The sequence below is a fragment of the Choloepus didactylus genome, chromosome 7, assembly GCF_015220235.1.
Source record: "Choloepus didactylus isolate mChoDid1 chromosome 7, mChoDid1.pri, whole genome shotgun sequence".
NCBI lineage: Eukaryota > Metazoa > Chordata > Mammalia > Pilosa > Megalonychidae > Choloepus > Choloepus didactylus.
The window spans coordinates 43810157-43833752 of record NC_051313.1 but is presented as its reverse complement, the minus strand read 5'-3'; the positions used below and the strand labels follow the sequence as shown (position 1 = coordinate 43833752).

At 44.1% G+C, this 23596-nt stretch overlaps 1 protein-coding gene across 2 annotated transcripts in view; it reads right to left on the bottom strand.

Annotated features, from left to right (window-relative positions):
* The window catches only part of BEND3 (BEN domain containing 3), a 39009-nt gene extending 15802 nt beyond the window's left edge, over window positions 1-23207 (bottom strand). The window contains exons 1-3 of one of the 2 annotated variants that reach the window (XM_037843373.1): window positions 22927-23207; window positions 10189-10236; window positions 9219-9421 (exon numbers count right to left, since the gene is read on the bottom strand). In XM_037843373.1, the coding sequence (XP_037699301.1) occupies window positions 9219-9421; window positions 10189-10225 (240 nt within the window). In that variant the 5' untranslated portion in view covers window positions 10226-10236; window positions 22927-23207. Of the gene's footprint in view, window positions 1-9218; window positions 9422-10188; window positions 10312-22926 lie in introns of those variants that run through there. The other variant, XM_037843374.1, reaches the window with a different exon arrangement.
* Between the last annotated feature and the right edge of the window lie 389 nt (window positions 23208-23596).

Sequence of the window (23596 nt, the reverse complement as noted above, 5' to 3'; positions counted from 1 at the left end):
TAGGATAGAGAAACTTGCACTCCAGCAAGCTGTAGCTTTGAAAAATTATATGTAAATGCTCAAATAATCCTGCATTTCACAAAGTAACCTTTACAAGACAAGAAAATGCCCCAAAGCCAACAGAAAATCATAAAGCACTTGAAGAATTTGGAAGATATGGACAAACCAAAAGAACAAATTAATAAATCGTTAGAGACAAAAAATTTGGAGCAATTAATTAAAGAAGTAAACACAAATTTCCAAAACAACTTCAACGAGATGGCTAAAGGCATAAAGGACATTAATAAGACTCTGGAAGAGCATAAAGAAGAATCTGAGAGAGTAAACAAAAAAATAGCAGATCTTACGGAAATAAGATACCGTTGATCAAATTAAAAATATACTAGAGACACACAACAACAGATATGAAGAGGCAGAAGAAAGAACAGGTAAACTAGAGGACAGGGCAATTATAGGCAAATGCACAAAAGAACAAATGGTGAAAAAAATAAAAAAATTTGAAACAATCTCAGGGAAATAATGGACAACATGAAGTGAATAAATAGAAGAATCACTGATGTCCCAGAAGAAGACAAAAGGTCTTGGAAGAGTGTTTCAAGACATAGTTGGGGAAAACCTCCCACCCTTTTAAATGACATAAATATGCAAATATAAGATACCCAACAAACTCCAAATACAATAAATCCAAATAAACCTACTCCAGGACATTTTATCAGATTGTCAAATGCTGAAGACAAGGGGAAAGTTCTGAAAGCAGCAAGAGAGAAGGGATTCACCACATACAAGGGAAACAAAATAAGACTAAGTACTGACTACTCAGTGGGCACCATGGAGGCAAAAATGCAGTGGTATGACATATTTAAGATTCTGAAAAAGAAAAACTGCCAGCCAAGAATTCTTTATCCAGCAAAGCTCAACTTCAAAATTGAGGGAGAGTTTAAAATTTTCACTGACAAAGAAATGCTGAGAGAATTTGTTAACAGAGACCTGCCCTGCAAGAAGTACTAAAGGGAGCTCTGCCAGGTGAGAAAAAGAGAAAGGAGAGGTCTGGAGAAGAGAACAGAACTGAAGAGTATTTATTAGTAAGGGTAACTTAAAGGAAAAAAAGAGGGGAAAAAAATGGATCTAACAATTAAAAACCAAAGGATAAGATGGCTGGTTCAAGAACTCCCTTCAGAGTAATAACTTTGAATGTGAATGGATTAAATGATCCAGACTGGTAGAATGGATTAAAAACTATGACCCATCGATATGCTGTTTACAAGAGACTAATTTAAGACCCTATGACACAAAGAGACTGAAAGTGAAAGGATGAAAAAAATATTCTACACAAGTTGCAACCAAAAGAAAGCAAGGGTAGCTATACTAATACCAGACAAAATAGACTTTAAAAGCAAAGAATTCATAAGAGACAAAGGACACTATATACTAATAAAAGGGATAATTCACCAAGAAGAAATAACAATCATGAATGTTTGTTCATGTACCAATCAAGGTGTTCCAAAGTACATGAAATAAACATTGGCAAAACTGAAGGAAGCAATAGATGTATCCACAATAATCGTGGAAGACTTCAGTACACCACTCTCTCCTGTAGCTAGATCAACCAGACAGAGGAACAATAAGGAAACTGAGAAACTAAATAATATGAAAAATGAATTAAATTTAACAGACATATACAGATCATTACATCCCAAAGTATCTGGATATACATTCTTCTCTTGCGCCCATGGAACATTCTCCAGGATAGATGGGACAAAACAAATTCTCTGACCATAGTGGCATGCAACTAGAAATCAATAACCACCGAAGAACCAGATCTTTCACAAATATATGGAGGTTAAACAACATACTCCTAAACAATGGGTGAGTCCAAGAAGAAATTGCAAGAGAAATAGGTAAGTATCTAGAGATGAATGAAAACAAGAATACAACGTATCGAAACCTACAGATGCAGCAAAGGTGGTGCTAAGAGGGAAATTTATAGCTCTCAATGCATACTTCAAAAAGCAAGAAAGAGCTAAAACCAAAGACCTAATTGAACAACTGAATAGACTAATGATCAGCAAACTAACCTTAAAGCAAGTAGAAGAAAAGAAATAACAAAGATTAAAGCAGAAATAAATGAGCTGGAGAACAAAAAACAAAAGAAAATAAATAAAACCCAAACTTGGTTCTTTGAGAAGATTAACAAGATGGACAGACCCTTACCTAGAATGACAAAGGAAAAAGAGAGAAGGCACAAATATAAACAGAATTAGTTATGAGAGGCGGATAATTACTACAGATCTTGAAGAAAAAAAAAATCATACGAGGATATTATGAACAACTGTATGCAAACAAGCTAGACAATTTACAGAAAATGAATAATTTCCTGGAATCACATGAACAACCTAGACTGACCCAAGAAGAAACAGAAGACCTCAATAAACCAATCACAAGCAAAGAGATCCAATCAGTTATCAAAAGTCTACCTACAAATAAAAGCCCAAGGCCAGATGGCTTCACAGAGGAATTTTACCAAACTTTCCAAAAAGAATTGACACCACTCCTGTTCAAACTCTTTCAAAAAAATTGAAGAAAAAGCAACACTACTTAACTCATTTTATGAAGCGAATAGCACTCTGATACCAAAATCAGATGAAGATACTACAAAAAAGGAAAACTACAGGCCTAATGAATATAGATACAAAAATTCTAAACAAAATACTTACAAATTGAATCCAAAGGCACATTAAAAGAATTATACACTGCAACCAAATGGGGTTCATTCCTGGCATGCAAGGGTGGTTTTTCAATATAAGAAAATCAATCAATGTAACACAACACACTAACAAACAAAAGGGAAAAATCAAATGATCATCTTGATGGATACTGAAAAAACAATTGACAAAATTCAACATCCCTGTTTGATAAAAACACTTCAAAAGGTAGGAATTGAAAGAAACTTCCTCAATATGATAAAGGGCATATATGAAAAACCCACAGCCAGCATAGTACTCAATGGTGAGAGGCTGAAAGCCTTCCCCCTAAGATCAGGAACAAGACAAGGATGCCCACTGTCACCTCTATTATTCAACATTGTGCTAGAAGTTCTAGCCAGAGCAATTCGCCATGGCAAAGAATAATAAAATAAAATAAATCCAAATTGGAAAGGAAGAAGTAAAACTGTCATTATTTGCAGATGAAAAGATCTTATATTTGGAAAATCCTGAGAAACAGAAGACAAAGCTACTTGATCTAATAAACAATTCTGGCAGGATACAAGATTAATGCACATAAGTCAGTAATGTTTCTATACACTAGTAATGACCTAATTGAAGAGGCAATTAAAAAAAAAATTCCATTCACAATAACAACTAAAAACATCAAGTACCTGGTAAAAAACTTAACCAAGGACGTAAAAGACCTCAACATAGAAAATTACAAAATTTTACTAAAAGAAATAAAAAAGGACCTAAATAGGTGGAAAGATAATTCCATTCTCATGGACAGAAAGGCTAAATGTCATTACGATGTCAATTCTACTCATACTGATCTACAAATTCAAAGCAATTACAATCAAAATTCCAACAACCTACTTTGCAGACCTGGAAAAGCTAGTTATCAAATTTATTCGTAAAGTAAAGGGGCCTCAAATTGCTAAAAACATCCTAAAAAAGAAGATCAAAGTGGGAGGACTTAAACTTCCAGACTTTGCAGCCTACTATAAAGCCATAGTGGTCAAAACGGCATGGTACTGGCACAAAGATAGACATACTGATCAAAGGAATTGAGAGTTCAGAAATAAACCCCCAGATGTAAGGTCAACTGATTTTTGATAAGACACCCAAATCCAATGAACTAGGACAGAACAGTCTCTTCAAAAACTGGGGCTGGGAGAACTGGTAACCATAGCCAAAAGAATGAAAAAGGACCCCTACCTACACCCTATACAAAACTTAACTCAAAGTGGACCAAAGACTTCAATATAAGACAGCACAATAAAACTCTTAGAAGACAATATAGGGAAACATCTTCAAGACCTAGTAATAGGAGGTAGCTTCTTAGACCTTAAGCCCAAAGCACAAGCAACAAAAGAAAAATAGATAAATGGGAACTTCTCAAAATCAAAAGCTTCTGTGCCTCAAAAGACTTTGTCAAAAAGGTGAAGAGGCAGCCAACTCAATGGGTAAAAATATTTGGAAACCATATATCTGATAAGAGACTGATATCCTGCATATATAAAAAAATCCTACAACTCATCAACAATAGTACAAACAGCCCAATTATAAAATGGGCAAAAGATATGAAATGGCATTTTTCTGAAGGGGAAATACAAATGGCTAAAAAACAAATTAAAAAATGTTCATCTTCACTAGCTATTAGGGAGATGCAAATCAAAACCACAATAAGCTACCATCTCACAGCAATGACTGCCATCAAACAAACAGGAAACTACAGATGCTGGAGAGGATGTGGAGAAATTATTACTCTTATTCATTGCTGATGGAACTGTATAATAGTACAGCCACTCTGGAAGACAGTTTGGTGGTTTCTCAGAAAACTAGATATTGAATTACCCTATTATTCAGCAATTCCACTTCTTGGTATATACCCAGAACTTTGAAAGGAGTGACGTGAACAGACATTTGTACACCAATGTTCCTAGCAGCATTGCCAAGAGATGGAAACACTCCAAGTGCACTTCAACAGACGAGTGGATAAACAAAAAATATATATGATGGACTACTATGCAGTAATAAGAAGCAACAAGTTCTGAAACATATGGCAACATGGATGAACCTTGAAGATATAATGCTGAGTGAAGTAAGTCAGACACAAAAGGAGAGATATTATATGTTACCACTTCTATGAACTCCCTGACCAATGTAAAATCAATGTCTTATAATGTAGAATATTGAGGACCTAGTGATAGAAGCTAGTGAAGGGGAATGATAATCTAATATGTTCAGATATGTTAATGAGGGTGAATTCAAAAGTATGGGAATGGATAGGGGTGATGATTTTTGATGAGATTATAAGTATCAGAGCTGCACTGAAGGCTAATAGGATCGAAAGCGGTTGTTTAAAGACATATATCCCACAGACCAACACTACAAATATAGATAGGTGCTTGCGTGATATACTTCTAAGGTATGACACTGGTACAGAGAGTTGACAACAGAGTGATAAACGGGAAAAATCTACCTATTGCCTACTAGGGACTATAATTAATAATACCTTACTAGTACCACACAAATACTTGAGACAAATTAAGGGTTGAAAAGAGTTATGAAGTGTTTTGTGTCATGAGAATTGTTTAAAATGGAGAGCGATGAGGAATGTACAACTAAGTGATGATAATGTGAGATACTGACAGCTTATCATGGACATAACATATGCTACATGAACTTAGGAACTCGCTACTTTATAAGTCAAGCCCTTGGTCTTGAGGCTTGCTCTGGTGAAATTTATGGTTGTAAAGAGGAGGCTAAGCTCCCCTATAATTATGCCTAGGAGTCACCTCCAGAGAACCTCTTTTGTTGCTCAATGTGGACTTTCTCTCTCTAAGCCCAACTCTGCAAATAAATTCATCACCCTCCCCCTGACATGTTACAAGACTCCCCGGGTGAATGAATCTCCCTGACAACGTGGGACATGGATTCCGGGAATAAGCCTGACCCTGGCATTGAGGGATTGAGAATGCCTTTTTGAACAAAAGGGGAAAAGAAAGGCAACAAAATATGGTTTCAGTGGCTAAGAGAATTCAAATAAAATCTAGAGGCTGTCCTGGAGGTTACTCCTATGCAAGCTTCAACTAGATATGCCAAATGGCCACAGGAGAATAAACCCAAATCAAAACCCTGAAGAATACCGGATCCCTATCTGAGACTCTATAAAAGTTTCACTCACTAAGTTTATTCTTTAGAAACTTCAGTCCTCCAGAGAACTCCTATGTCAGCTAAGTCCCAAAACCCAGAGGCAATAGCCTCTTCAAGAACATCAATCACATGTCCCCTTATCCCATAATGTCGACACCTCTTTTCAACATGAACAAGTTGGGTGGTCACTGCCTAGACATCCCTGAAGATCGGGAGGATGATTAGACTACAGGAGGTAGAGGAGGAGGCAGCAGACGGAAAGGAATTTGGCAGGGGATTATGAATACTGAATTTCTGTATAATTTTGTTTTTCTTGGTTGCTGGGATGTTGGAATAGCTGGAGGGAAGGGGCTGAGGTGGTGGAGCTGTGACCCATGGCATTCTTTGGGGCTTGCTCTGTGGCTACTTGTTGAATTGTAGTTTGAAAATTGTCACCTTTTTAAATAATATGTTTCACAATAAATAAGGAAATAACTGAAACTGTGGTACTGTAACTCGCAACACTTTTGGAAATTTCCTATATAACTACTTGCTAAATTGTACTTTGAAAGTTGTTACCTTTTTGTGTATACGTTCTATTTCACAATAAGGAAATAATTGAAACTGTGGAACTGTAACCCATAACAGCCTTTGAAATTTGCTCTCTAACTACTTGTTACATTGCTCTTGGAAAGTTATCACTTCTATGCACATGTTATATTCCACAATAAAAAATATGATTATAAAAAATACACATAAGGGCACTAGTTTTATGTATATAGATGTGGCATTATTTGTAGTAGAAAACTGGAAAATACTGAAATATCAATCATTAGGGGAAAGGATAAGAAATTAGTTTTTAAAAAAATGTATGCTTTTGGCTTTCCGTTCAGAGGCTGCCAAGGTGCAACTTTCTTCGCCTTCCTGCATCCAGGTTCACCCGACGTCAGCCGCCTCCGCCACACTGCCCACAAGCAACCCCAGTGAAGTCATAGTCATATACCTTGTGCACCACTGGGGAAATCAGTGCCACGTCCACCCTGGCCACCAAGAATGGCCCCTAGGTCTGTCTCCCAAAAAAGTCGGTGATGACATCGCCAAGGCAACTGGTGACTGTAAGGATCTAAGGGTTACGGTAAAATGGACCATTTGCACAGATAGGCCCCGATGGAGCAGGTACCTTCTGCTTCAGCCCCAGTCATCAAAGCCCACAAGGAATCAGCCAGAGATGGAAAAAAGTAGAAAAACATTAAGCACAGTGGAAAGACCACTTCTGATGAGATTGTCAACAATGTGCAACTGATGCGGCACCGATCTTTAGCCAGAAAATTCTCTGGAACCAGTGAAGAGATTCTGGGGTCTGCCCAGGAAGTAGGCTGCCACAGTTATGCAGCCTCCCTCGTGACGTCATGGATGACATCAGCAGTGGTGCAGAGGGAGGACCAGGGGTTAAGTCATACAAAGGGAAATATTTCAAGAAAAGATCATTTGACTCTATAATAGAAAAAGTAAATGCCTAAATGTTTTTCCAACAAGCTACTATACTAACTAACTTGTAGCTTTCACTTGCCACAGCAGGTAGCAGCAGGAGACAGGAATCTGTTAGTTTTAATCTATAGTCATTACTTATTGTTCTGGAAACTATCATCCACAACTGAAACTCACTTCCAGAGAAACAAGGTATGCAGCAAGTGGCTGGTCTGGGCAGCCTGAGTCAAGGGTGAGACGTTCCTAATTATTCCTTTATAAAAAAATGTTCATAGGTATTTAAAAAAAAAAGAAAAAGGGATTCAATTATTTTTTCTGGATCCATAGGTTTTAAAACATACATGGAGCACATATTATTTATAAAAGCCAAAAGTGGAAACAATTCAAATGTCTATCAACTGATAAATGGATAAACAAAATGTAGTGTATCCATACAATGAAATATTATTTGGCCATAAAAAGGAATGAAGTGCTGATACATTCTATAATATGGATGAACTTTGAAAACATTATGCTAAGCGAAAGAAGCCAGTCACAAAAGGACATACAGTGGATGATTCCATTTATATGAAATGTCCAGAAAAACCAAATCTATAGAGACAGAAGGTAGATTAGTGGTCACCAGGGTCCTGGGGATTTTAGGGGGAAACGGAGAGTGACAGCTAATGGGTACAGGGTTTCTCTGTGGGGTGATGAACGTGTTTTAAAATTGTGGTAATGGTTAGCTCTGTGAATACATGCAAAACTACTGAATTATACAATTTAAATTGAGGAGTTGAATGGCATGTGAATTATATTGTAAATAAAGCTGCCTGAAAAAAAAATCCTAAATAAACAAAAACAAAAAACAAACAAATGTATTGCTGAATATACCATGATGTGGAATGCAGAGCCTCATTATAACATTAACATAAACGTAATATTTAAATTCCAGGGGAAATCATTTTGCTGACTGAAGAAAAGGATAGTTTCTACTTATTGAAGCCTAACCGATTCCCTAAAATCTACAAATTCCCAATCTATTTAGATCTGCCCTAACATCCAACAGAGGAAAATTAAAACACACCAATACCAACCAGAAGAGCCTGGGCGAATACCCCACGGTGCTCTGGCTAGTGCGGGCAAGTGAGAAATCAGGCTCCTGTGCCAAGACGCGCGCAGGCTCGAGTGCTTATGGACGCGGGGCCCAACAAAGAGTCTGTGCACACGGCCAGGTTGGAAAGCTTGGGAAACGCTCTTCTAAGATTTAGAGGTGTCTCACACCTGCTGGTCCTTGGGGAGGCTGGGCCCACCCTCACAAGGCAGCTCAGCCCCACAGCCTCCTCGGCTCTCAGAGCTGCTCTTGCTACCTGGCTGTGGGCTGCTCGAGGCGGCCACGAGGTCTTACATTCCCAATTTCTCTCTCTCAGCATTTAGCAAAGTTCATTTATAGTCAGCAGACAATTAAGAAAGAAAGCAAATGTATACAATCGATAACTTAGGGGATGAAGGATGAGAGAGGAAAGAATTCCCCACCTGACAAAAAGATTCACTGACGAGTTTCTTTAGTGCACAGGCTTCCCTGACAGATATAAAAGATAGATGGGATTTAAGAAAAGACTTGCAAACCCCCAGCTTTTCCAGGAATTAGTCTACCCGTAAATCGTGGAAGGCTTCTATTAACATTCCCTGCTAGCAACAAGTTCCTGCTTTCCCTGCAGAGCAAGGCAAAACAAAGACCACAGACGAGAACTGCAGCTGAAGACACCTTCCAGAAACTTAATCCCGAAGATGGGGCAGTTTAAATGCCCAAGGGTTTAGCAGATGCCCAGATGCCCAAGACAGAGAGACTCGGCGCCTCCTCGGAGGGAGCTAGAGCCCCCGCGACCGGAAGGGGCGGGCCCTCACCTCGGGAATTAGCCGCCGCCGCTTCCCGCCGGGCACCGGGTCCGGGAGGCCGTCGCCGCTGGGCTGCCTCCGCTTGCTGGCGTCCTGGAGGGCAGTGAAGACGCAGTCCAGAGGGAGCTTCTCAGCAGTCCGGGAATTCACTGAGCAGTCCAGGGCAGCATCTTCAGCCTGGGTCTCCACTTTCACAGTGTTATTTTTCAGAACTGTGGCAGAGAAGAAGTAAGGCTCAGAGGGAAAACCAGGGCTGTCCGGCCGCTCAGAGATGCAGTGTTCCCTGAGCGGCAGGTTGTCTGATGCCGCCCTTTGCTCAGATAATAAATAGTGTCTAGTCACAATAACACTGTGCTTTCCAAAAAAAGCATTTTAAAAAAAATCTTACCACACCAATGTTATAAATAAAAACCATGTTCTGAGAATATTTTGTTTAAAACCGTCTTGGGAGATGGGGGGTGGGGAGGAAAGATGGAGGGAGAGAGAGAAATATTTTCTTGCACATGATGCTTTTTAAAGGTAACTCTAGAAAGATACACAAGGTGTTTATAACACAATGGGAGGAGGAGGGGAATGTTTTGGATGTTCTTTTTTAATTTTTATTTTATTATTTGGAGTAATTAAAATGTTCAAAGATTGATTGTGGTGATGAATGCACAACTATATGACAATATTATGAACAACTGATTTTAAACTTTGGAGGCCTGTATGGTATGTGAATACATCTCAATAAAATTGCACTTTAAAAAAAGATCCTTATAACTGATGTGCGGGTAGACAGGGATGGGAACTAGGAGTGGGAGGAAACTTTTCATTATGTATCTTTTTATAGTTTTTTTAGAATATAGTTTTAAAACATGTGAATGTTTTAAACATATCAATGTATTGATCAAACATATTTTTGATCAAAACATTAAAACATGTTTTAAATCAAACATTAAATTGAAAACATTTTTTAAAATGTTTTGTTTTGTTTTACCTTCTTCTACATCTTCACCGAATTCAGTTGCGTTCATCTTCTATTCCACTAAATGAAAAGACAAAGACAAAGTCTTGATTGATTGGCTGGTTTATCTCTCAACTTTCTCTACCCACAGAGAAGTTCCCTTCCCCTCCCCACCCCAGCTCTGGGCAAGAGGTTAAGCAGACGCGGCCACGCAGCACCCTGGAGACACACTCCTCTTCCTCTGACCTGCAGCTGCTCAGGAGAACCCAGGCCTGGTGTTTGCCGGGAGCCTTTTCCAAGACTCTATGTGGGCAGAACGTGTCCTAAAGCATCGGCTACCAGCCACTTGCGGAGCTAGGGGAATACTTGAGGAAATCAAGTCTTACAAAAGACCCCAGAGTTTGAATGGTCTCCTTTTAGCCCTGGCTTTAAAAATCCAACCACGAAGCGAACAGCCTGAGTAAGGATGGAGGCTGAGGATCCCAGTAGACATGAGCTGAGGTCTTGGGACTAAGGGGGTTCCTGAGAGACCTGCTCTGTCCACTACAGCAGCCACTAGCCACGACACGTGGCTGTCAGGCACTTGAAATGTGGCTGGTCTGAATGGAGAAGTGCTGCAGAGTAAATGACATGCTGGATTTCTAAGAGTTAGCATAACGAAAAGAATCTAAAATAGCTTATTGATACCTTTTTATATTGATTGCATATTGAAATGAAAATATTTCAGATATACTGGGCTAACCAAAATATTTTATTAACATTAATTTCATCTCTCTCTCTTTTTTTTTTAACGTGGCTACTAGAAAATTTAAAATTACATATGTGGCTAGCATTCTGCTTCTACTGGATGGCCCCGGTCTCGGCTTTCCTCCATTTGTAGCCCCTGAAGCAATGAGGAGACAAAGGCACTGAGAGTTTTTAAAGTGCAGGGCTGGCTTGGCACTCCACACAATCTGTTTTTCCCGATGAGGGAACGAGATGGGAAAGGGCTGGTGGTGCCCCGCCGTGGGTGGCTTGGGCTGGTGCAGACCTGGCCCCCGACTCCCAGTGCCCACCTGGAATGGAACGGACATGACTAAGAGTACCACTAGGTCTTTAGATCCCTAAAATTACACAACAGTGTGTTCCTAACTAGTGTAACATATAAATGACGTGTTGACACCTGGAAAAGAATCTGCATGACAGCCTGCACTGCTGCCACGTTATCACTGGGGAGTTGTGGTTCCCATAACTGATTAAGCTGAATGCAAATACCAACTTCCCCTTTTGGTCAAGGATTTGAGGACAGCAGAACGTAGGAAATTTCTATAAGGAAGAAGGAAGCCATCTACAATGTTCAGTAGATGATTCACCAAGTAGCCGTGGAATGTACAGTCAGCAGAGAGCGCTGATTTTACAGGGAAGGGGGGCACGCCAGGGAGTGAAAGGAACTGTGCAGACATGACACAAACTTCAAAACTCAGTAGAGAGCAACATGTAGAGCATGCTCATGTAGACAGTGTATCACGCTAACTTTCGGAGACAGGCGCAGTTCTTTTCACCCCTGACATACTCACTTTCGGAGGACTGAATAAGGAATTTCAAGATTTACCGGAAACTGAAATTACACTGAAAATAATTCCTACTCACCAAACCATCTTATTATCTGAAAAAAAAAAGACACAAGGTGACAGTGAAAGAAAATTAGTCAACATCAAGGTGAATTTTAGCAACTTCTTCCACTGTATTTCAAGGGAGTTAAGCCTGGCCTTTCAGAACCACCGCCAGCTGACCTGGGAGTCTCTGGCAGGCAGGCAGGCATTGGGCATTGGTACATTTTTCAGACAGGCAGGCTGGTCAGTGCCAGGCAGAAACTCAGGCTCCTGATTCCCAGCCTGGTCAGGAGGCCCCTTTGGGCAACGCCCTCCAGGCTCTGGTTGAACACCCCAGGCTTCCCACTGCCCTCCCTGCCCACACTGTCGCATAGTGCATTCCCTTTAGCAGAGGGCAGGGGTGAGACAGGCAGGACACATGGGAGGAATGAGTTCAGACTATCAGAGGCGGTGCCTTGTGCAAAAAAATTACATCCCAAAGAGAAAAGGGGGGTGGAAACTGAGGCCAGGAGGGATGGCTTGTTTTGGGGTAAAATGGTTCACAGTGAAAGAAGAACTGTGAAGACTCAGGCCACACAGAAAGCATTATACAGATGAGAGAATAATAGAAGAAAAGAAAACAGGAGTCGATGAAACAGTACACAGCAGACAGAACCATGAGTGCCAGACAAGGATGGCATATTCTCTAATATTCCATTCACCCAACCATCTTTCTCTACAGACAAGTCTCATAACTAGCGTCCTGGAGCCAGGCCTGCTGAGCGTGGTCTCTGCAGGGCATGGACTTGGTGAGCAGGCAGGACATGCTCTGAATAGCCATTATGTGACATTACAGCCGGCAATTTAGCACCTGAGTTCTGAGTCCCCAGTGATTCATGTGTCAGGGCATGATGAGGGAATAGCACACACTTGAGCGGCCTGCCTGCAGGTGGAGGAGAGCCAAAGAGAACTGGGAAGGAGTGGGGTCAGAGGAAGAGGCTGCCGGCCTCCTGGGCATTCGAGACTCCAGGAGCACCTCTGCCTGGGAGAACACTTCCGTGTTCATTTACAGACCATGGACAGATGTTCGAATACTGGGGGAGTAACCAGCCCACATTACCCTAGACCCCTCTGGGAGCCAGCAAATAAGGCTTGTGAGGCTGGGGCTGCCCCATTTGCATGTGGCTTCTTGTGGTGGAGAGTAAAGTCAAGACCCTCAGTAACACCTGCAGCCCACAAACTGCGGGCCGGTGCCTCCCTCCAACCCAGAGGTATTTTAATCCCAATTTTGCCAATAAGGAAACTGAGGGTAGGGAACTTGCCCAGCACCATGCAGCTATTAAGTGGCAGACCCACGATTCCCCTAAGCTGGGACAGGAGACGGGCTCCTTGTGCTTTTGTGAAGGTTCTGTTGATGAGCACAGGGGTCCTGTTTCTGGACTTGATCTCTCCGTCCGCCAGAAGCCAAGGAGCCCAAATCCCAAACCCTCCCTGGAAACCAAGTCTGTGCCGTGCTAATAACTAGACTCTGTCCCACTGGACTGAGCTCCTATGAGAGGGCCGTGTGGGTCATTTCCCTGTACTCCTGGGCAGATCTAGTGACAGCAAACCACCACTACGGCTGGGTTGAGACGGGATGGTGTCACACTGCCACCTCACCTGTCTGGTCATCTGCCCAGATGGGGGGGCACTGGGCCTAACTCTCAAACAGGACTAATCTCCAGTGGTTAATTTAATAAGTAAACATGTTTTGTTTTGTTTTGTTTTTTTAACGTAATAGCCTAGGGAACCTCTGGCAAAGTGATTACCATTGGTACAGAAAAGTTTTAAATGCTGCAAAGCTCACATGAGTATATAGATTTTGTCAACACATTCATGTGTCTCTATCCTTCTGAGTAGAGTGTGATGGACAATGTTCAATTCTCCATGCAGGCCACATGGGTGGGAAAAGATGAGACTGTAATCAGAAAAGCCTTCAGTTTACAAAAAGCACAAAAGGGAGGGAAATCCCAAACAAAATAAATGCTTTACATAGTCAAGTTACAAAGAGTAAGTTGCTTAACTCGGCTACATAAATGCACTAACTTAGAGAGGGCCTGGAGTTGCCATGTGCCTCATGGAAAAACAAGGTGAATCTGATTCCTGAGTATCAGTGTGCACCTGGCCTGGGGCAGAACAGATGCTGCAAAGGAAATGAGGACAGTCCCAAGGATGGGTGGGGGGACAGAGACATGAGGACATTCACTGGTGCTCAGGAAGACCCAATTCTAAGAGATGCCACAAACAATGGAAAAGTTGGAAAGATGTGCAAATTACAGGTCAATTTATACTTTTAGAGTTCTTTTGAAGACAGGAAGATACTTATTTTTGACCAGGTAATATATGCACATGGAACAAAATTCAAAAGGTATAAAAGGATCTTTGGTTAAAAAGTACCCTGTCCTCCAGTGACGTGGTTACTAGCTTGGAGGCAGCTATGTTTGTTTTCTTGTGGGTTCTGACAGAGATATTCTATGTAGGTGGTTCTCAAAATGCAGTCCTCAAAACGTGATGTGCTGGAGCTGGCGTAGCCTGGCTTGCCCAGATGGGATCTATCTTTTCCTATTTCCACCATTAGTGGAGTTTGAAGTAGCTTCTACAAACAGGGTTCTTTTTCTTTCTTTCGTTTTGGAGAACTAGTTTACCAGTACATCTGAGACTCTTTCAGGGGGTCCACGAGACCAAACCTATTTTCATAATAATGAAAATTATTAGATGTTAGTACCCTATTCACTCATTCTCTCACAGGCATGCAGGAGTTTTCCAGAGGCTGCATGGTTATGATTTCCCAACAGATCAAACACAGAAGCAGATATGAAAATTCTGAACAACACAGTGACCCCTAATGTAAACCACGGACAACAGTACAATTGTAATATTCTTTCATCAGTTGTAACAAATGTTACTATACTAACGCAAGGTGTTAAAAATTAGGGTGGGGAGGGAGTATAAGGGGACTCCGTATTTTCTGCATGATTCTTCTGTAAACCTACACCTTCTCTAATTAAAAAGAGGAGAAAAATTCAGCTATCTTCTATTAAGCCACACATTAATGAGATCTGCAAAGATGTAAACAATGCCACTCTTTTTCACTATTTTTTAATTTGGAAAACCTAACTATATTTCACACAAAAAAAGTTACAGATGTTAACTCATAATGGGTTTATTTTTTAAAGATTTAATAAATATTTTTAAAATGTAGTAGCTTTAATTTCTAACACAGTAAAGATCAGTAGGTTTAACCCACATAAACAAAAGCTCATTGGAGTCCTCAGTAATTCTTAAGAGTGTAGCGGGGTCATGAGACTAAAAGGTTTGAGAACTTTGTTCCTTGCTTTTTTTCACTTAATGAAATTTAAAAATTTTAAAAAAATTACAGAAATTTCTATATCGCTCCTTGTTTTAGTTTGAGTTCCCTCAAAAGCAGATTCTGAGACAAGGATTTGGATACATGTAGTTTCTTTGGGAGGAGCTCACCGACTGGGGCAGGTTAACCAACTCGCAGGTGGAGGAAACCTAGCGGGCATCCAGGAGGGCTGGGGGCACTAATGGAGGGTCCCACCAGGGCTGCAGGGGCAGGGGGAAGACGTGTCCAGGAAAGCTCCTAGAAGGCAGAACCCAACTGTGCCACCCTCTCCATCTTCTCACAACATGTTGCCCCAGTGCTTTACATACACAATGGAGACTCAAGAGAAACAGCAGCTACACTGTGTGGAAGGCACTGTGCTCACAGCGTGATGGTAAACTTACTTAATCCTAGCACTCTTAAGAGGGAGAAACTCTAATTATCCCCATTTTACAGGTGAGGAAACTGAGGCACAGTGGCACCGCAGGCTCAGGAAGGCTTAGAAACATGCCGGAGATCACTCAGTCAGGAGAGATCCAGGCCTCCCATGTCCCTGCCCCGTGCTACGGGGGATACAGGCTCCACTGTGTGGTGGGGGGACTGCCTCTGTCCTCTGTAAAGGCGGCTGACTGGCCATGGAGCTTATTTACAGGAATGCGAGCCAACAAATAGCAAAGGTGGCAGGACCTGGAGAATGAAGATGGAGCCCTGGGACCTTCTGTCAGAGAGAAGGATGCGTAAAGAGCAGAAGATGAAATTAACAGACAGAAGAAGACAGGCAGAACCCCAAGGTTTAAGGATATTTGCATTAGGTAACAGCCTAATGCACATCTATTATGATGGCTGGGATTTTGTGATATGGATGCAAATAATTTTAAGCTCTAAGTTTTTCCCTTTGGGAGAGGGAGAATGTTAATCAAAACAAATTCTAGGAAAAAAAATCCACTAAGAAAATAACTTTGTTGTTGCTGATATCAATATATCTGTATCTTTCTCATCACTTTCAGCTTGTAAGGCCTAGGACCAACTCTTCCTGTCACCTACAGAGCCTTGCACACTTGAAACTTCTGATACAAAAGCAGAAAGGCAAGGAACCCAGGCTGAGAGGTGTTCTCCCACTTTGCAGTTAGTCTCACATGAAGCACAAGCTGGAACCCCAGGACCAGACTGTAGGAACGGAAAACCCGGTACAGAGAAACCAAGATTAGCCACTGTTAATTACTGATAAAATCCACTCCATTTCCAAAACAAGCTGCTGAGAAAATGGAAGAGACAACAAATCAAATGTGACCTGGATTGGGATCACCTTTGATCACCATTGTTATTCCCACTCTACAAAGTTAGGAAATCAACTTCTACAACCTTTTCTCAACATATGACTCCAAAACCTCTATTGACAGAAAGAGCCGAGCAATTAAATTATGTGTAAGGATTCCAAATCAATTGTTCATTACAGGCCTACCCAGTCAATAATAACATACTTCAAAGTTCACTGGGGACATCTCAACTATGTAATTTTAAAATGCCAAATAGCAGCTGGAAGGAAATTCGCCAACATGTTAATTACTGCTGATTAGAGAATTATGGATGATTTTTAAATAATATTTTCCTCCACTTTCAACAGTGAGCACACAAGTCTTTGATAATGAAAAAAAAAAACATTTTTTTTTAAAATAAAAAATAAGCAGTTCATGAGGCAAAGAAAAAAATCACTTTGCTGCCCAGACTACTCACATTCTAAGTTATATCCACCAACGGCAACAAGCTAAGAATGTTTGTTAAAATCAAATCTCCCCCCTTTAAACATTTAAAGTAGTGATGTTCTAAGAAACAAGGGAATCAATGACAAATTAGTGAAGGCCTTTCACTTTGTAACTGTTCCTGAATTACTGCATCTGATGGTATACAATGTGGGGGGAGGGAGGAGCAGGAAAGGAGTCCCACTTACACAGCCACGTTTGTATGAGAAGGTGAAAAGAGCAACTTTGGAAATTAAGGAAATGTCATTCTCTGGTGGGTGCATTATAGGCGCTATCAATGCATTTAACTGATAACTGAGCAATTTTTCAAAACGAGCCAAATTTTTAAGAAGAAAAAAGAACCCAGAGCAAGTCTTCTGGATCAGGGATCTGAGCTGAGAGCTGACGTGCAGGTCATTTAGAGGGGTTTTGTGGCTGGCTGGGGAAACCAATGGTCTGTAGAGAAGCTTGGTAATTCTACAGGGTGTAAACAGCCAGCCTGATGGGTTTCTGCATTCTGGGTGATGCGCCAGTGTTAAATGTGGTCCTTTTTTAGGGATTCTCTCGTCCAAGAGAACTCAGGGAAATGTCGGAGCAACAACTGGAACCCATTTCCCCAACACCTCAAAACCGGACCACACGGGGCAAATGAGAGGTTTGCTCCAGGAGCTGGGACTCCATGGAGAAAACTACAGCAGCCCGAGTGTGGAGCTGGGACAGAGAAGGCAGTTAGTTAGGAGAGAGGGAAGGTAAGGTGGTCTGGAGAGCTGAGGCATGGCCAGGCCACAGAAAAACGAAGGACCTTGGTGAGCTGAAAAGTGAGTGGGTAATTAAGGAGTCACACGAGATTCTAACTCAGGGAGAACTTTCCTCCGTAAGAAGTGGAGTACCAGACGACAAAGCAACCTCGGCCAGGGAGTCCCTGGGGTGGCAATTCCTTGACAAGCCCTTTGACCTTGCACGCTCACTGTTCTCTTCCCTAACCGCCCCCACGGGCTTCCAAATGAAAATGCTTTCTGGTGCTGCGGCCGCACGCAGCTAGAAGCGGCTGTGGTCCTTGTCCATCAAGCCCTTCGCAAAGCATCGGATGCTACGGCAAGAGCCGACGGACCTGGAATGCATGTCCCTGCCTTTTGTGAGAGCAACGTGAGGCTAATGGGAGCAGCCGAGGCTTGCGGGCTGGCCCCGAGTCACGCCGGACAGGCAGCAGGCCCAGAAATGGGAAGTACTTGGGCTTCCTGAAACCTCGAAGTTCAAATCCCAGCCAGCTGACTCAGGATTCTGCCCGGAGGCAGCAGAAACGGCTCACGGGTTTAGGACCCCGCCCTACAACCCGGCCCTGGGAAGACCCCGCCCCAGCAGCCCCTCCCCCAGGCAGCTCAGGGGTAACCCCTCCCCCAGCTACTTGTTTGTCCTCTACCTCCCCCTCCCTAGATGTGTTCCCAGACGTCAAGAGATGCAAACGCTCACTACTGGAAGATTCCTTAGAAGGTGAGCCACGGAATAGGGGTCTGACTCAAACAGGAGACAAATGGGATAGCGGCTGTGTAGTTCCTGCCACATCCAAAACATAAAGCAAAGAATATACTGAGATGGTTTTTAAGGTATTATTAATAAAACAAACTCAAGGATTTAAAAAGTTAGTCACTAAGATCTAAACCTTACATCAGCGTTTTCACAACTGCCGCATGGCGTGATGTGACTTCACGACATCTCTCTGCTGTAGGTTATATTAATTTCCAAAAATTGATTACAGAAAAGGACAGCCACTAGCATTTGGGAAGCACTGGCTTCAGGAGGTTTACATATATTAACCCAAGCAATCCTCACAACAGCCCTCGTATTTTGCAGATAAAGAACTAGAGCAGCCAGCTGGTCTGTGCCAGGCTGACAAGATGCTGCAGAGACCAGCAGGAGGGAAGGAGCTGGACAGACCTGGGGTGATGGCCTCATTCGAGTCCACCAAGGAGAGCTGGGATGCCTTGAGGAGTGGGGCCTGACCTCTCCCCTGGAGCACCTGTCTGTGCGCTGGGTATGGACACAGGAACCAGACAACTATGCAGGCTGGCCATCAGATGATCAAAGCTTGGGAACAGTGCAGCAGATCTCGAAGAAAATGGAATTCCCTATGAAGCTTCAGAGTCAGAACGGATTCTGCCTATGTTTAGCTTTCAACACTGGGCAAGTTCCTTACCCACCCAAGCCCTGGTTCTCTCATCTGTAAAAGGAAGTGGAAAACATCTACCTCACCTTATGGAGTGTTGGTGAAGGGGACAAAGGAAAAAGGGCTGGCCCATAACACTCGGTAAATATTACCTATTATCCGGCTTAAAAAAAAAAAAAACCTTTTAAAGTGCATTTTAATAGTGAATGCTAAGAAGAAAAACACAAAATTAAATAAAATTACTTAAAGTTCAGTAACCTTTCAAATAAAAGAAACAAAGAAACAAATTGGGGGTGGGGGTGGGGGATCGTGAGATCAAATAAAGTGCTCTCCCTGCAGTCAGGAAGAATGTTCCCAGGCCATCTGCTCCTGCGGACACGGCGGGACTCTCAGAGCCTGGCCCTCTTGGCAGTGGCATCCTGCCCAGGGGACTTGCAGGGCATGCTCACAATTTGTTTTTATTTTTAGGCACATCTGCAAATGCAGTCTGAAAAATACCAGTCCTCACAAAACCAGGACAATTTTCCCCACGTTTTTTTCTGAAGATGTAATTGTCACTGCCTTCCATATTCAGTGAGAGCACAACCTCATCTTTGGGATGTGCAAAGTACAACCAATCACACAGCCCCTCCTGCTTGCCATGTGGCATCTTTCCCTCCAGACGCTACTTTTTCCAAGTCTGGCTAAATGCAATGTCTTCCTCGGCTAAGGAGTTCTGCCTATTTAGTTCTCTCTGGTCTCATGAAGTGCCACCACCTCAGACATCCACAATGGGAGAAGCCAGACTTGACTTATAATTTTAACCTTGGCATCTGGAAGCTGGAGCTCCAGTGGAAAGGAGGGACAGCATATGCCCATGTCCCAACCATGTGAACTGACTGGACAATGGTGACTAATTTTCCTGGGAGTAGGCTGAGTTTCCTCTGTAGTTCCCACTTTTTCAAGAATTTTGTCTTGTGACGACATGAGCTAATTAATTAGAGTTCCGGGCTGAGTCTAGTGTAAATGGCTCCCACCCCTGGGAGAACCTCCTTCCTTCACTCTCTTAGCACAACCAATAGCCCCTTGAATCCAATAGGCCAATAAATGATTTACTGAATGGAGCAATCGATGCCCCTACTGATGCTGAGGCAACTTTGTTTCACTGGCCAGTGATAACTGAGATCAAAGAAGTGGCCCTTGGTAGAAAACAAAAAACTAAGAGAACTGATTTTTGATACACGTTTCAAGCTGGATGAAAAATGGAGGGAGGGCAGGTTATCAGGTGAGCTGGTGAGAAACCTCGGTTCTAAAACATGAGTTCATGTGGACTATCATCTCGTTCAACATATTGAAGGCCTGACGCCAGTGGGGAGAGCCCTCGGCGTGGCACATGTTGGTCATGTGTGGCAGCTAATTCCAGACACCACAAGAGCTCTGAGCTGAAATGATGACCTTGCAAGAGATACTGGAGCATCGGCAAGGGGAGAGGAGAACTTGTCAAACCTAGAGGGGACAAGAATGCCAAGGAGATGCTCATAAGGCATGTAAATATCAAGTTTTTTGACCATGTGCCTTTTTTGTGACTTTAAATTTTTTTTTAAATAACTGTACAATACAACGGACTTTTTGGATGGTGTACAAGTTTATGAATGCCAACACACACGTACATTCATGTAATCACCACCAAGGGGAGGATAGAGAGAAGTTCCATCACCCCAAAGATTAATTCTACAAATAATTCCCCCAAACTTAATTTAGACAAGAATGGGTACAATGAATAATAAGGCAAGTACCTATAATTTTATCACCTACCAAAATAAAGTGACAGAAAACACACTCTGCCCCAGCATCCCATATTCTAATACCAAATGACTCTTGCTGGTTGGCTAGCAACCTTCATGTGTTCTACACTTTATGATTAGAGGTATTTCAAAGACACAATCCAAAACTTTTCATCATGGTTTTGTCAGTACAGTTCAAAAAAGCTTTCCTTCCTCATTGCTTCAGGGGCTTCCTAGGAAGTTCTTTAAGAAAAAAAAAAAAAAAGCAGGCAGGAAATCCCAGCAGATTAAATTTTCAGCTAATCAAACCTCTGTTACGGTTTGCTCCAATTTTTCTTTTCTGCCTTTTTTGCTCACATAAGGGATGCTCAGGAACCAAGAAGTGATGAAAGGAGAGTGGGGGATAGGGGAGTGCCTGAAGAAAGTGTGGCATTGTGGCGCCTTTAATCAGATTATTGGGGTGCTGACTGGCCCTTCTGCTGGCTTCTCTTCCCGCTGCGACCGGTACTTGGTGGAAGGTGTGGTTTGGGGAGGGGAGGGCACATAAAACTTTCCTGTTCAGTTACATCTTCAACAAGATGGCATTCTGGTAAAATCCACATGGGAGTGGAAGCTTTTATGTGGCAGATTTTAAAGGCTCTGGCTTTATCCGTGGATTTCATTTCAAGGACCATGTGCTCACCGGCAAGCAGGAACTACACTGATCCCACTTTTCTTCGCTCTCCATTCATTTTGCAAATATTTATTGAGCACCTACTAAATTATCAGACACTGCGTTAGTTGTTGAGGATTAAAAAGTGAAAAAGAGTCTTACCCAAATTTCAGTGTTGAAATATGAACACTATATGATCCAATGATGCTATAAAACCAGAAACTAGGGATGCAGGACTAGAAAAACAAAACAAAACAAAAAACTGCCTGGGGGGAGGAGAGGGTACTGCGGGTAACAAAAGAAACTCCTCCACCCCTCTAGTTTATATAGCAAGCTAACCTGGGGGCTCACACCCGGGAGTTTCCTTGCCTCAGTTTCCTGCACTTGTGGCACGTGGTTTTGCAGTTAAATATTCAAAAGTTACTAAAGAAGGTGAAGTTGAACGTTTCCGATTCTGAACTGCTTAGCCCGGTCCCACGCACCTTTCTCTGGATAGATTTTACGTGCAAAATTCTGAGAGGCCACACGAGCAATCAGACTGTTTACCTCTGTAAAAACAAATATGTGTGTGTGTGTGCCTCTCTACACGTAAAGATTCGCAAATGCATTGGAACACAATTCACTAAGGAGAGGACAAAGTCTGCGTGGGAAATCACGAGAACAGTCACGAGGAGCGGCAAGCGCCCCGGGCTCCAGCTCCGCAGCAGGCCGAGAAGGCCTCGCGCCAGCCGGGGGTGCACACCCAACGCGCCGGGCCCGCCTCCAGCTCCCGAGCAGCGGGAACCGCGAACCGCGCCGTGGAACGGCCGGGGAGCCCGCGCTGCGCCCCCTAGCGGCGGGGCCCGCCACTCCCCGCTCCCGGCCGCCGCCGCCGCCGCCGCCGCGGCCCTGGCTCGCTCCATTTGCAGACTCCAGAGGCAGCGTCCCTCCGAACGGCGGCTCCTCCGGCCTCCCGCTCCCCGTTCGGCCTCGCCCTCCAGTCCCCGCCCCCTGCTCCTGCTCTGACACCCCTTTCTACACGCTGAGCCTTCCCCTGCGGTAGCTCGGCCGAGCGGGAGCGTCGAGCCCGCCGCGGGCTCCGCAGAGCTTTCCGGCGGCTTCGGCCGCTCCTTCGCGGCGCCGGACTGGGGGTGCCGGGCTGGTGCGCGGCGCGAGTGGGGAGGGAGGCTGCGCCGACCGTTCCACTCCGTCCCCTCCCCCCCCGCCCCCGCGCAGCGCGCGTGTGCTGCTCGGAACGCCATGGAGCCGCCGCGATCCGAGCGGGCACAAAGGGGCGCGCGGTACAATGGGTGCGGCGAGCCCGTGGACTCCCGCCGGCGACCCGGCCCTGCGCGGGGGTGGGCGCTCCTCGCAGCGAGCGCGCTCAGGGCAGCCCCCCTTCGCGTCCCCTCCCCTGCGCCCGCCCCCACCTCGGCGTGGATGTTGCAGCCACTCTCTTGTCTGTCGGCCCCGGAGCTGCCGCCGCCGCGCGGCCAGCTTTCCCCGCTCCGCACTTACCTGGGACACGAGTTCTGTACTTTGCAGAGAGGGCCCGCGCCGAGTTTGGGCGCCACGTGAGGGGGGGGCGAGGGGCCGAAGAGTGGGGGCCTCGCGCACAGGGCCTGGCCGGGGCGGCCCGGGGAGTCGCTGGGGGCGGCGGACGCCGTGTATTTTCCCCTCTCTTTGTGTGTGTCCGTGCGCTGCGCTCTCGCGTGACGTGACGGGACTCCGTGTGTCATTTCCGCACAAGGACACAGGAGCCCCCGCTGCAGTGGAACCACAACCCCTCCGCCCCCACCCCCGGCCCGCCCCTCCCCCTCAGCGGGGCACACGCGGGACCGGCGGCGGCGCTCGGGCGTGAACGGCCGCGGCGGGGAGCTCGGGCGCGCACTCCGGGGACCCAGGCGGTTCGGCGCGCTCGCCGGGCGCTGCGCCGCTCCACGTGGGCCCGCGCCGACTGCCTAGGCTAGGGACGGCGGCCAGTGCACCCACGGCGCGGGCCGGGGCCAGGAACTAGTGTCCGTGCACTTGGTGTGCACTCCCCCCACGAGGCATTCCTCCACAACGTGGTTCCTCACCCCGAGGAGTTTGACCCTAAAAGACTTTTTTTTTTTTTTTTCTACTTTTTATTTTTTCGCGGGACAGAGACTCTGGGGCGTCCTCCCCTCGCGCCCGCGCCTCTCCCGCA